Raw genomic sequence first — 12807 nt, forward strand, 5'->3', positions numbered from 1 at the left:
CTGCGTGGACCACACCACTGTCCGCCCTCACCGTGACGCGCTAAGCTTCCAATGGGAAGATGTCTGTGGAAGCCTACCAACCAAAACCGACGCTGCGAGGAATTATGGGCTGCCGGGTAAGACGCACCGGACCCCATCTTACCATCATACTCATCCACATGGACCGGTGCAGCGAGGCTGAGGAAAGAGGCTCGCTTTCTCTACTCATTTGTCTGCGGGCATTGTTTTCAATCACTCTGTGCTTTATTTATTCCAGCTTTGTATTCCTATTTGAGGAATGTTTATTGTACTGGTTGTCCAACTGTTTTGGTCCCCTGCAAGCTTTTACTGCAGGTGCAAGTGTTGCATGTTGTGTGCGCTTATATGCTGTTTTACATAATTACATGTGAGTTGTTATGTGAAATAAATGAATAAACCAAACCTTTAAAAGGCTGCCTTCAAATCGTATTATTACAAGAAAAACACCAATAAAATGAAGTATATTCAAAAAAAAAAAGGGGGGGGGGGTCATTATAACCCTCATTTTTTAAACTGCTCAAACATGAACCTGTTTGATTATGTAATCATTTTATATTATGATTATGTCATCACTAAAGATGCAGCTAAAGCCACAGAAACCTTATCAGAGGTTCATTCCCTTTAATCCCTGAACGAGTTCAAACCCTTTGTCTTAAAGCTTCATGCTGTGCTTCCACTGTTGTCACAGAAAATATAGTTTATCATACTGATTCTTCTTTCTAATTCTAATAAGAATGCTTCCTCTCTACATGATTAATACAATGAAAAAAAGTGATTATTAAACCTATATAGAGTAGTTCCACAACTTTCCTTACAGCTTCCTTAAGGGTGGGTTTTAGTTAGTGAGTTGTGGTAACAAAATGTGTACAAGTGATATCACCTTTGAAAATGCAAATTAACCACATGTATAAAAAAATACTTTCTTGAACTCTAGCGAGCACAGAGGTCAGGTGGCCATATAATAATCGAGAGGTCAAAATTCTCACTTTAGGTCGCCAAAGTATCCTTTTGTCTCCACAAGGATCAAACAAAAGGGAGCAGTTTTAAATTTTATGGGGTCAACCTCAAGGGATAAAACTTGCCTAGATCACCAGAGAAACCGTGGAAATAATAGGAAGTAGCTGGTGGGTGTGGTCAGGCCTTAGAGGGTCAGCTTTCAATGTGAAACCTTGAATGGGCCAGCCTATTCACTGGGTCACATTTTCTGGTGACACAGGAGCACACCAGTTTTATTGGATGAGACGTTTTCAGTGACCATGCTTTTTTGTTCTCTAGCTTTGTCAGCCTTTATAGAAATATATATCATCTTTAAGGATATAATAGTTTTAGTAACATGCATGCAGCCACTCAAGCTTTCTCTCTGACGTATCATGTACAGTGCAGAAGTAAAATGAAATCTGGTGGTAGAATTGCTCTCTGAATCTTTGAAGATCTCCTGATTTTCAAGTAAGAAGTACTTTAGTGTAGAGATGGAGATCAGAGTCAAGCTAGAATTCACTAGAACTGATCTTTGAATATTCATCATGTTTATTTATTTACTTTCTCCTACAAAATAATCACATTTACTGGATGAAAAACCAGGCAAAGGCCCACGAAGGACTCAGGCTGTCTACGTGCCAATTTATTTCTTTTTATAATAAAATAAAATATGCAACTGAATTGATCCCATGCTGAGGAAATTACATAGTTACAGACAGCAATAACAGCAAGAATAAAGGAGATGTAGAAAAAGAACAATTAGACAATAAAAATGAATCCAAAATAGAATCAACTATATGTCACATTTCATATGGTTTTCTTTTTTCAGTTTTCATTGCATTTTAAATATTACATTTAATTTGTAAGTAGATATTATGTTTACATGGTTACATCCTTTAACATATTTAGCAGACTTGAACAAATGTACTTTTTTCAGTTGAGCCTCCAACGTGCAATACCAGCATCAACACGCAGGGTGGCAGTAAAGAGTCATGTTCCCAGACATATTACTAAATCTACGGTTACAGTCCAAGTAAAGACACAGCGTGGCTCATAAACATTACATCAGGGTTTCAGTTCCAGGGTGGAAAGTGACCCTGTTATTATTAACGCCGGTGCGCAGCCTGCCCTGCCGTCACTTCTCCCACTAGTCCGCTTTCTGAGGACAGCCGCCCCCATGTTGGAGGGGCGGTAATCTGGAGCCAGTCTCCCCTCTTGCCGTCACTGCAGGCTTTTATAAACAGACCGTGCCCGACTCCGCCGGCCCGACCTCCGACTTTTTTTTTTTTCAGAAGCCCCCACCGCTCATGATCAAGCTGCTCGGGATATAACGCGGTTATTACCAAGATGGCAACGGAGAACTTTGAGATGAACGGTGATGCTGACCGTAACGGCGAGGCTGAGGTACGTTCACCGGCGCCCGTTACAAAGGGCAGCCTGGCTTCTTGTTTGAGTCATGCTGATATCCCGGTGGGGCTCAGTCAGGCTGAAATCCTCATAGAAACATTACCCGCACGGCGTTACGGGAGACGCGTCGGGCTCGTAGGAAACCGATGGCTGGCGGGTTTTCACCCGCCTCCCTCTCATCCATTCACTCATCCTCGTGTTTGACTTTAGCCGAGGCTCTGCAGGACAAGTGTCGACGCTTCGTGAAGCTAACGTGAGCGCTGGGCTGTGAGCTCCGGATTAGCTCTCAGTTCAGAGCCAGTTTAAACGTTGCGCTGGTGTTTGTCTTCTTTTTCTTCCGTGTTTAGCTGTCACCCTCAAAGGCTCAGCCTGCACACACATCGATAGACACAGACAGATAGACTGATGGAGCAGTTTATTGATCACCTGAGGGAAGTCGCAGTGTTGCAGCAGCAATTCACATACCACAAAACGCACATAATTTACACTGAACTGACCTGAGGGTTAGGGTACGCAAAACACCATTTAAAAATAGAAACGTGCATCGAAACTACTTTACTACATTAAAAAAATATATATTGGAATGCAAAATAGATTTATAATTAAGATAAGAGTCACTCATTCAAGTTGAATGCAAAGTCCCTCAGGAAAATAAAGTTCAATGTGCAAAGTCCCTCTTCTAGCACAGAGGAGAGTCATTGCACAGCCTTACTGCAGTGGGCAGGAAGGACTTTCTGTTGTGGTCCTCACTGCAGTCCAGCTGAAGAAGCCTCCAGCTGAAAACACTGTCTGATTAGTAGGTCACGCAGGGGAAGTCAAGTGTTCTTCATCAGGGTGAGCAGTTTGTGCAACGTCCTTCTCTCAACAACTGACTCCAGGGGCTTCAGATCAGTCCCCAGCACAGAGCCAGCCTTCTTCATCAGCCTATTCACTTTCTTAGTCATGAGCACGTGGCTGCGATGTACAATCACCTCTCTGTACAGGAAGCCAGGTGGCCCAGCTCAGACAGTGACCCAAAACAGGTTTATGATTGGACCAACACTTGCTGTCACGTGGTCACATTCAAGAATTCAAGCTGAAATCTCCCCAGCTTCATCAGTTTGCACTGGAAAAGCCGGCTGCAACTAACGATTAGTGTTTCGATTATTTCCGCAATTAATCGATTTGTTGTTTGGTGTTTAAAATGTCAGAAGATGGTGAAAAATGTCCCTCAGTGTTTCCCAAAGCCCAAGTAGACGTCCTCAAATGTCTCATCCAAAGATATCCAGTTTACTGTCATACAGGAGAGAAGAAATTATCAACATAGTTGGTGAGTAATTTACTAGTCTGTAGTCCAAAAGACCTGGTGTTTTAATAATAACCTCAGTGCAGAACACCAGCGAACACGGCGCAGTATTTTCAAGTACGTTTTGTGTTGACCCGGACTGAAGCTTTATGGGAAGTTGCCTCAGGTCATAACTTAGGTCGTAACTGTGTGACTGCGGATTAACAAACCACCAACTTCTGTAAAAAAGTATAATAAACGTTTGTCAACTGCAGCAAAGCCCCAATGAGCTGCAGTGCTGCTGCTGCAGTCAGAAGCACGTCGGCACAGCTGCCCATGCTGGCCTCAACATAGTACAAGTTTGAGTCTGTAATCTGTTTATGTTTTTCCAGCATAATGAGGCTTCTGTTTAACATAATGATGTGGGTCCTTTAGCTAAAGGTATTGTCCAAGTCAGTGCCGGCCACAGAGAAACACTTTGCTTTGCTCTGGTCAGTTTTTAAAGGCCCTGTATCAGTGAACTGTTCTTGCTATTACATGATAAATTGACTTTAGTAGTCACTTGTAAGTGAAGTAATTTGTCACACTTTTAAATGATCTCTCTATTATATCATTGGTATATCCTTGGCATTTATGATGACAAAACATATAATTGTGTGATGTCATCTCGGGCTCTGGGAACTTGTGATAGGCTTTTTTTTCCCTTATGTTAATTGTCTGAACAGATGAACTGATAATAGAAAGAATTGTTTGTTGCAGACCTACTTGTTCCTAAACTTCTTCAGCTCTAGAAAAACGATCATTGGAAATCTGGAATCGCTGTAGTTAAAGCGTCACTAATCAAATTATGAATCAGACGTTCAAAGAGAGAGATCACCGATTTCTGGTAAGCTCGGGATGCAAAGTCAGCTGTGGGCTGGAGGAAGTCGCTTCCCAGCACTAAAAGTGAAGCTGTAACAGCGCAAGAAGTGAGAGTGAGAGATAAAGTGTGTGACAGCGAGTCTCGCTCTCGTCTGCTGGTCTACCACAGGAGCACCTTTTCCCTCTGTGGCCCGGCAGGTTTTCAGAGGCGAAGAAAGAGCGCTGAGCTGAACCTCAGCGTGTGATGCTGCCAACCCGCACGGGCACAAGAGAGGCATTGTTGCTCTGCTCCACTTCCAGCCCGCCCAGATGAAAGTCCAAGCTAAACTCATATGAAGAGAAACTGGGGTCTCGGCGATGACCCTAGTTTCCTGGGTGTAATGTTCGGTAGCGTGGTTTTGAAGCCACCCTTTACCACATGCACATTTCACTTAAAGGAGTAAGATAAACTCCTTTCACAGCTGCTAAACCATAAGAGGAAGGAAACTGATTCCTGGACACGACCTCTTCCTGGCTAGATCTTTCTTTCCATATGAGTGTTCATGGCCCATGATTGTCTGCTTCCTTTGACTTTCCACAACACTACTGATGTCACATTTGGTTTCATTTATTTAAGAAATAATGTTACTAATAACGTTCTAACAGTATCTGTGAGAGTATGAGCTGGGCTTTTGTTCAGCCTTTCACACTATGTACCGATGACCTTTGTCACACGCTCATCTTCAACCACTTTTTCCGCTGTGCTTGGGTGGAGGTTACCAAGAACTCTTGTTTTTCTGATGTACGACCTCAACCTCATCGTCCTTTTGTTAGACATACCAGGTCACTACCAGGATGTGGCTCAACAAACAACCTTTGGACTGAAACCAATTCAGCCAAGCCACTGGTGTTCCTGTTTGAGTTGAGCCGTCAGACACTTTCACTTCCACTTGTGATTGCTTAAATCTAGGTTTTTGTTTGGGGTACAGTTGATCTGAATTTTTGTTAACGCAAAATGGCAAGTTTTAGAGCCTGCCCACACGTCCAGCTGTATCCAGCTGCAGCACGTAGCTGCTACGTACGTGAAAGGGTGCTTTCCGGTCAGCCAGTCACTAACCAACATGACGGCAGCTTTTTCATCACCAGCTTTACAAACGTCTCAGGACAAGAGAGCAGGTGCTTTGCTGCCTGAGTGTTACAGCAGAGGGCTCGTTTTCAAACACATGACAAAATGGCTCACATCTGATGACTATATATACACATATATTTTAGGATAATTTTTTCAGCCTTTCTGCTTTATTTAGATAGTGACAGCTGTAGAGAAACAGGAAAGGCAGGTGCGAGAGAGAGGCGATGACATGCAGCAAAGGGCCAGTCTTGAAACATGGTACACATGCTACCAGGTGACCTACCAAGGTACCCCTGAATATTAATGGCATCTATCATAATATCGGGCCATTAATGAACGAATATTAAAGGATAAACCTGGCTTGTTCAAGTATCATGTTGCTAGCTGTCACTTATGTGTCATTCTCTGCATTTGCTTGTGTTCAGGTCCCGCTGCGAGGCCCCTCGAGGAGGCAGGATAGACCTCTGAACATGAACCATTATGCCAATAAGAAGAGCGCAGCAGAGAGCATGCTGGATGTGGCTCTGCTGATGGCTAATGCCTCACAGCTGAAGGCCGTGCTGGAGCAAGGGTCAGACTTCTATGTGGCCCTCATTACTCTCATTAGCATCTCCCTCATCCTGCAAATCGTGGTGGGAGTTCTGCTCATCTTCATCGGTAAGTTTGGAGTGAGTCTCCTGGTTTCTATTAGGCAAGCCCACACACACACACATTAAGGTTGCTAGCATCACTTTTGGCCTTGCTTTGCATTTGTAACAGCGTATTCCCATATGTCGCTTCAGCGTCACACATATTATGGGAACACAACTGATAATTGCTTCCAGTTTGTGATTTGTCTTTGCACAACCTCGATAGAATTCATACTGCAACTACAGACCTCGAAATCATTCATGCACAAGATCCAAATCTTATTCACACTTATTTGGGCACATAAATCTGGAACACACTCTAATGACTAATGCATTAGGTTTGTAAATTGGAAGGGCTGAGCCATGCTGTGCATAGCTTGTCTTCCCATACGTTGGTGTGCTCCCCCCTCCCCTTCCTGGACGTATCCTTATCTTATCCTAACAGAAAAGGTTTGTGATAGAGAGATGAGTTTAGAGGCCGCAACAGGAAGAATCAACTCTGCTGCCAGCTGTTTCCAGTTAAAAAGAGCCAGAGGAGATTTGTCAATACTAAGGTGGCCAGTAAAATAAAATATGGACTTCCCCTCTGTCTAAAAAGGATTCCCTTCTCAGACCAGCGAGGCTTGTAATGAAGGAAGAAGCTAATAATTCACCTGCGGGCAGTGCTGTCAGATTCTGTTAATTTGTATCATAGCTCTCAGGAATGATTACCTCACTGCTAAGCTGACAGGAAACTCTGTGCTGCCCCCTTGCGGGTAAATGAGGTCATTCCTACTGACTAAGCAAAACTCACTAATGTCTCCATGTGTGCTCTCTCCTTTGTCAGTGAAGTGGAACCTGAATGATGAAAGTATGCACTACAAGCTGAACATCATGGAGAATTTCGCCACAGCCTTTGTCTTCATCATAGTCGTGGTCAACGTCTTCATCACAGCTTTTGGTGTCCATCGGCCCAGCCCAAATTCTTGATCACCTTTTACTTGACTCTCCACGCCTGCTGATCAACTTAGTAAAGATGGACCCTGGCATCATTCGTGCAAACACATAGGATATTCAATTATTCACCAAACTAAATGGCATGTAGGTGTATTTGCCACTCTGTAATCCAGCCTCCCAGGCTTGTCACTTGACACCCTGAGGATCGGGTGACATTTTATATATGTGTGTGTGTGTGTGTGAGTGTGCGTGTGTGTGTGTGTGTTAGAGGGGTTCACTTCTTCTCTAACCATGGCTCTGGACAAATGCGTGATCTGTCTTTATTTCATGCAGCAATTCAGCAGTTTGTTACCTCCTATAATGCTCAGGTTACTGATGCAAATAAATTATTGCCTTTACTTCTAAAACAGACATATCAGGAGCAATATACTGTGCGTCAGTTACAACCATTGTGAATGTTTCCTGAAAAAAAAGAAGACATCCCACTGTTATTTTAAGTACTGGTCAGTGTAAGCGTAATGCCTACATCTTTAGAAACATAAATGTAATCACCACAGCATAATCCAAAGGAAATTCTCAATAGTAGCTGCATCAGGAGCCATCGTGGCCTCCTGCTGCTCATGAGGCATTGCATATACAACAGCTTTATTATGGGGGCAAACATTCGTTAAGTTTACAGTGTTATAAACCTCAACCAATGAATGAAGTGGACCTTACTTGCTATGTTTCTTTTAGTTCTATGCAAAATCTACTGTGTAACTTTTAAACTGATTTACATGTGTATTAGTTAATGTCTACAATTGTTTTTGGACTGAACTATATAATGTATGTGGTTATTTTTAGGCTTTTTCATTACATTTTTATTACTTTGAAAAAAGGACCAAAAAATAAATTCACAGCTTTTACTATAAGACCTTGGATTGCATACTGTGACTACTATTTTAAATGACATTTATAAATAAAACTATCACAAAAGTGATAAGATGTGTTTATTGTCCTGTTTATTGTCATTGTGGTTTTTATTTTTAATTGTACAAAGATGAAAACTCTCAATTTTACAAATTCTGGCACTTACAAATTTAAGGCATTTTTATGCAACACAGTGCACACAGAACATGACATTTAACTGACAACCATCAGAAATTAAACATCATTATTTCCTTTTAGAACAATATAACAAAATAGTTGAGTACAAGAAAAAACAACAAAGCCATGCAGGTGTAATAAATGCTTGCAGGTGTTTCTGCTATTGGCTTCTGATACCTTACCACAAAGAAATAGTTTAGCAAAGCACCATCATAACTACTGTTATGTTGTTATACATTTTAATGAAATAGTTTAACATTTCATCAGTCTGTTATGTGGGGGTGAATTCATTTACTGTCAGACTTTGTTTCTAAAATAGACTTATCAGTAAGGAACTTATCAATATACAGTCTTTGAAAAGGCACAGTAAGAACAAAAACATCCACACTATAGGATATAAAATCTAGCAATAGCTGGGGGGTGAAACAGCTAAACATTTAAATGTACTTTTACTGTTAGAAACTAGTTGACTACTTCTGTGGGACAGACAGCAGAGAGAGAAACATGCTACAGACCAACAGGAAACGTAAAATTTTCCATCCAGCCCCACCCAGCGGAAACAAAGTCATGTGAAAATAGTCGGGCACACTTCCGGTCTTCAAGTGCGTGGTGAGAACAGGAGACGGGTTTGAGAGAAGAAAATACGCAGTGAAGAGAGTGAGAGAGTAAGGCACCATTTGCAGAACGTCAAAATGTAACACATGAAAAAACATGGTTAGAGATGCCACGAAGTAGGTGGCAATGCCTTAACCGTATGTGTGTTGAAGGCCACAAGGGCCTATTCCATCCTTGTCAAGGGGAGTGCTAACCTTCTCTCCTTTCATACAACACAATGTACTGAAACTGCAACGTCACTTTATATACACAGAATAACTCGACTTCTTTTCACTTACGGTGCGATTTCCGTGCTATACGCTCGATTCCTGTTGCAAATACAAACTTTGTCTGATTCGTTTAAAAGCGACTGATCAACGTTTACTCATCATTATTAAGATTATTAATTCGACGTTCGTATATTTTGGTTCAGTCGTAACGGTACCCATAATGCACTGCGCTGGTAGAGCGGGATATCATTGGCACACGCAGTTACGTGATTGCTACGCTCACAATGAAGTCGTTCCAAATATTATCATACGGAAAGGATCCGCATTAATTCTGGTTGATCACATGAAATAATTTCTCTATTTTTTGTCTCAGTGTGAGTTACAGAATTTCAGGAAGCTCTTATGAAACCAACACATGCCAGACTACATTTAGTGATGTTTTTCTCACTTTTGACCACAAGAGGGCGCTTATGTTCTACCAAGAGCTTGGCCTCATTCAGTTTGGGAGGTACATTGAAGTGTATCTCAGTGTGCTTGACATCAGTGGTATCAGAGCAGAAAAACGTTAAAACGTAATTCTTTACTAACCAAACAGATATATATGGCTCAGCACACCGCAAAGAATTACATGGAGATGCTTTGTGTATTAGAACATAATTATTATATGGCTGCAAACGTACTGATGAATTAAACTATTCTTTTTGAAGTGATAAAAAATGAAAGCTGATTCTGTATAGTTAAGAATGGACATCCAAGTGTTAATTTTTCATCATAGAAAATGCCTTATTTTGTCACTAATGTATTGTTTCTTTGATTGGGTTTTCTAAAAGGTGCTTTATGCCACATTTTATTTCAGCAAGATCGACTTGATTTTCTACTTAATCAGCGATTTTTTGGTTTCACTGCGATCATCCCTTGAGTGTATTCGATCCCTTCAATCCATTTAAATAGTTACAACAACATACAAGGGACAGTGCCAAGCGCGGCTCTGAATTTGCCCCATATTTCTCATTTAAGATGGCAAGCAAAATATTATATACTGTACAACTGTGTACAAAATTAGCATTCAACTCTTGAAAAGATATATTAGATTGTGCTTTGGTACAAGTAGCATTCATAAAAGCAGTATTGCTGAAGCACGTAGTGTGAGTGGGTCACCCCATTCTCCAGCACTAACATGTTGCTGTGGAGATCTGTCAATGCGAGACTTAGTCACCCTTTACTTCATAAGGCTTTCTTCGGTGTACCATATGAGGACCTCCTGAGCTTTTCTTTTCAAACCCAGAGCAGCCATCCCAAGGGCCCGGCTACCTCCCGTCAATTTAGCCTCTGCAGAACAGACACCGTCTGAGTAATACTGAATTAACAGCATTAAGTGGAATTATATTTTCAAAAGCATGCATGCACTATAGTTAATAAGTATATAAATTAGCTAGCCAATAATACTCACAATATTACTTTTGCAATGTAAAAAACTGTCAAAAAACTGAAAAGCTACTCACCACTGTAGTAGTAGAGTAAAGCTATTCCCACTGCGACGCTGAAACAGCCCAGAAAGAAGAAGGGACCTGTAAGGAGGTAGACAAATGAAATGTAATTCATTATCTGGTGTGCTGGTCAGTGCTAAATAACTACGACACATTTCTAGTCTGGAAAAAGTTTCAGTCACACTGACTTTTCCTTATTTAGTGATGAACAGTCGATGAACACTGACATCACATGCAACATTGCACTCAGACTGATGTGCATTTGTTTACATTTACATCTTACCTCTGTCGTTCAGAACATACTTCTGATTGTAGACACCAGGATACTTAAGTGGATCTAAGATATCTGGATACAGGACAGAGGCATTTTAGTGTGCGGAATAAAGATGGATATATATGTAGAATATACTATGCAGCTAAATATGAATTATTCCAACTGTAATACCCAACTAATGAATAAACATCTCACTGCAATCACACATGATATAGACAATCAGTTTTGGGAGACTAACCTCTGAGGCGGAGCCGTGTGGGCAAGCTGTAGTATACCTCCTCTACATGCAAGTGGAGAGCTCTGTAAAACTCCCTGCATGCTTCCTCTCCTTTCCCCTGCAGGTGTGCCAGCAGCTCACCCACTCGAACACTTGTGGGCACATCCAAGTTTCGGAACTGGACATAAACAACCAGTACTTAGAGACATTGTCGATGACAAAACGCAGATATTCTATCCTGGTGTGCTGGCTGACACAGCTTGCTCAGGCCAGAATAAAGCATCTCTACCGGAATCAGTTCAGGAATGATTTAATTTATTTATATTAGAGTGTTGTTTCATCATATGTTTATATTGTCATATAATTGACAGTTTTTAACCAGGCCTCTGTTTAGGGACAGAGGACCCATGGAGCTGATTGCACCAAGCCTACCGGGTGCATGATTTTGTGTGCGGACTTACTTTGGTGGCCTCCTTGTCTGAGAGGATCTGCGGGTATATTCTGTTGAGCTGCAGGATGAGCTTGTCCACCAGCTCCGTGTCCAGCCTCCGGTCACCTTTGAGGAAGTCGCTATCCTCGATCAGCTGCTCATGAAAACTGTCTGTCCATGTTGACAGAGACAAGTTTGAGAAATGATTTAGTACAGCTGATTCCTGCACACACGGTGTGATAACAGGCTAGCTCTTTCATTGGGAAGGGGACGTCAGTTTGCACTAGCACGTCCACACAGACTACTGAGCGGAAATTTGACATTATGTTCAGTCTTTCCTCGGAGAGGAGCACGGAGGCATGGAGGGTCGGGAGTGCTGCGACAAAACACTTAATTTAACTTGCATGTTGACGGCGAATCGCAAAGCAAGACTCTCTGTAGTGTCAGACGTGTTAAGAAACTTTTCAGAAAGCTCAACACGATTTGGTGTGAGACGTTACGCTGTCACTGGCAAAGCGAGGCAACTTTTCAGCTCGTTAGTGCTGTGGTAATGTTCGCGATTTGGACCCAATTGATTTATATTAAAAGGTGAAACAGAGAGCTTACTACATGGTAAAACACAGGTTATTTTTAGTCAAAGAAAGACACAAACCTCCCATTCTGGAGTCCCCTCTGTCCTTTGTTTGGACACGCCTTCTACGTCAGCCCGCTCGGAGGGAGCGGCGTACGTCGACGTCTTCCAAAAAAAAACAAAAAAACCCCCCGTTCCTTTCACCGGAAATGAAAATGAATACAGCTAAGGCTAAGCTGAGCGATGTATGTTATTATTGACCCTCATCAACTACGTTTTATACAGATATACTGGAATTTTTGCATAATCGTCAATACAACTGGGTATTCTGTTGTAAGCTATTATAGCTAAATATTAATATAAGAATAAATACGTGTTTTATTGTTAATCTCCAAATTGAAACGGTTAAATTTTACACACACAAAACATTTTATCTTCCCCCAGTAGTCTTTTTAACATAGTTCGATCTATCCATGCATCCTTTAAAATTAAGCTAACAAAAGCGTATGAACATTACTATAAAAGGAACAATGGTATTTGTTTTACTTACTGCTAATTGTGTACGAATTGTTACCATTATGCTTAAACATGAGGTCTTTATTATATTACCATATGTACATATTCTATGTAATATACAATTTTTGTAAGCACCTTATACTTAGCTGATGAATGACCTTTGTTTCAAACAATAAAGTAGTAATATAGAGCCAATCACCC

The 12807-nt window shown here is 41.4% G+C and overlaps 2 protein-coding genes and 1 non-coding gene across 3 annotated transcripts; 1 reads left to right on the top strand and 2 right to left on the bottom strand.

Moving 5' to 3' along the window:
- Positions 1 to 2291: 2291 nt before the first annotated feature.
- Positions 2292 to 8180, top strand: ninj1 (ninjurin 1). The gene is made up of 3 exons (XM_041950977.1): positions 2292 to 2400; positions 6062 to 6293; positions 7092 to 8180. The coding sequence occupies exons 1-3, from the start codon at positions 2344 to 2346 to the stop codon at positions 7232 to 7234; spliced, it is 432 nt and encodes a 143-aa protein (XP_041806911.1). The 5' UTR covers positions 2292 to 2343; the 3' UTR covers positions 7235 to 8180.
- Positions 8181 to 8185: 5 nt separating this feature from the next.
- On the bottom strand, positions 8186 to 12220 carry card19 (caspase recruitment domain family, member 19). Its single transcript, XM_041950967.1, has 6 exons — positions 12172 to 12220; positions 11551 to 11690; positions 11111 to 11267; positions 10882 to 10944; positions 10614 to 10679; positions 8186 to 10440 (listed from the first exon to the last, which is right to left on the bottom strand). The coding sequence occupies exons 1-6, from the start codon at positions 12176 to 12178 to the stop codon at positions 10331 to 10333; spliced, it is 543 nt and encodes a 180-aa protein (XP_041806901.1). The 5' UTR covers positions 12179 to 12220; the 3' UTR covers positions 8186 to 10330.
- Positions 8991 to 9118, bottom strand: LOC121625202. Its single transcript, XR_006007896.1, has one exon. It is a non-coding gene; the product is annotated as a U6atac minor spliceosomal RNA (small nuclear RNA).
- Positions 12221 to 12807: the final 587 nt, after the last annotated feature.

The sequence above is a fragment of the Chelmon rostratus genome, chromosome 2 (assembly GCF_017976325.1).
Source record: "Chelmon rostratus isolate fCheRos1 chromosome 2, fCheRos1.pri, whole genome shotgun sequence".
Lineage (NCBI taxonomy): Eukaryota > Metazoa > Chordata > Actinopteri > Chaetodontiformes > Chaetodontidae > Chelmon > Chelmon rostratus.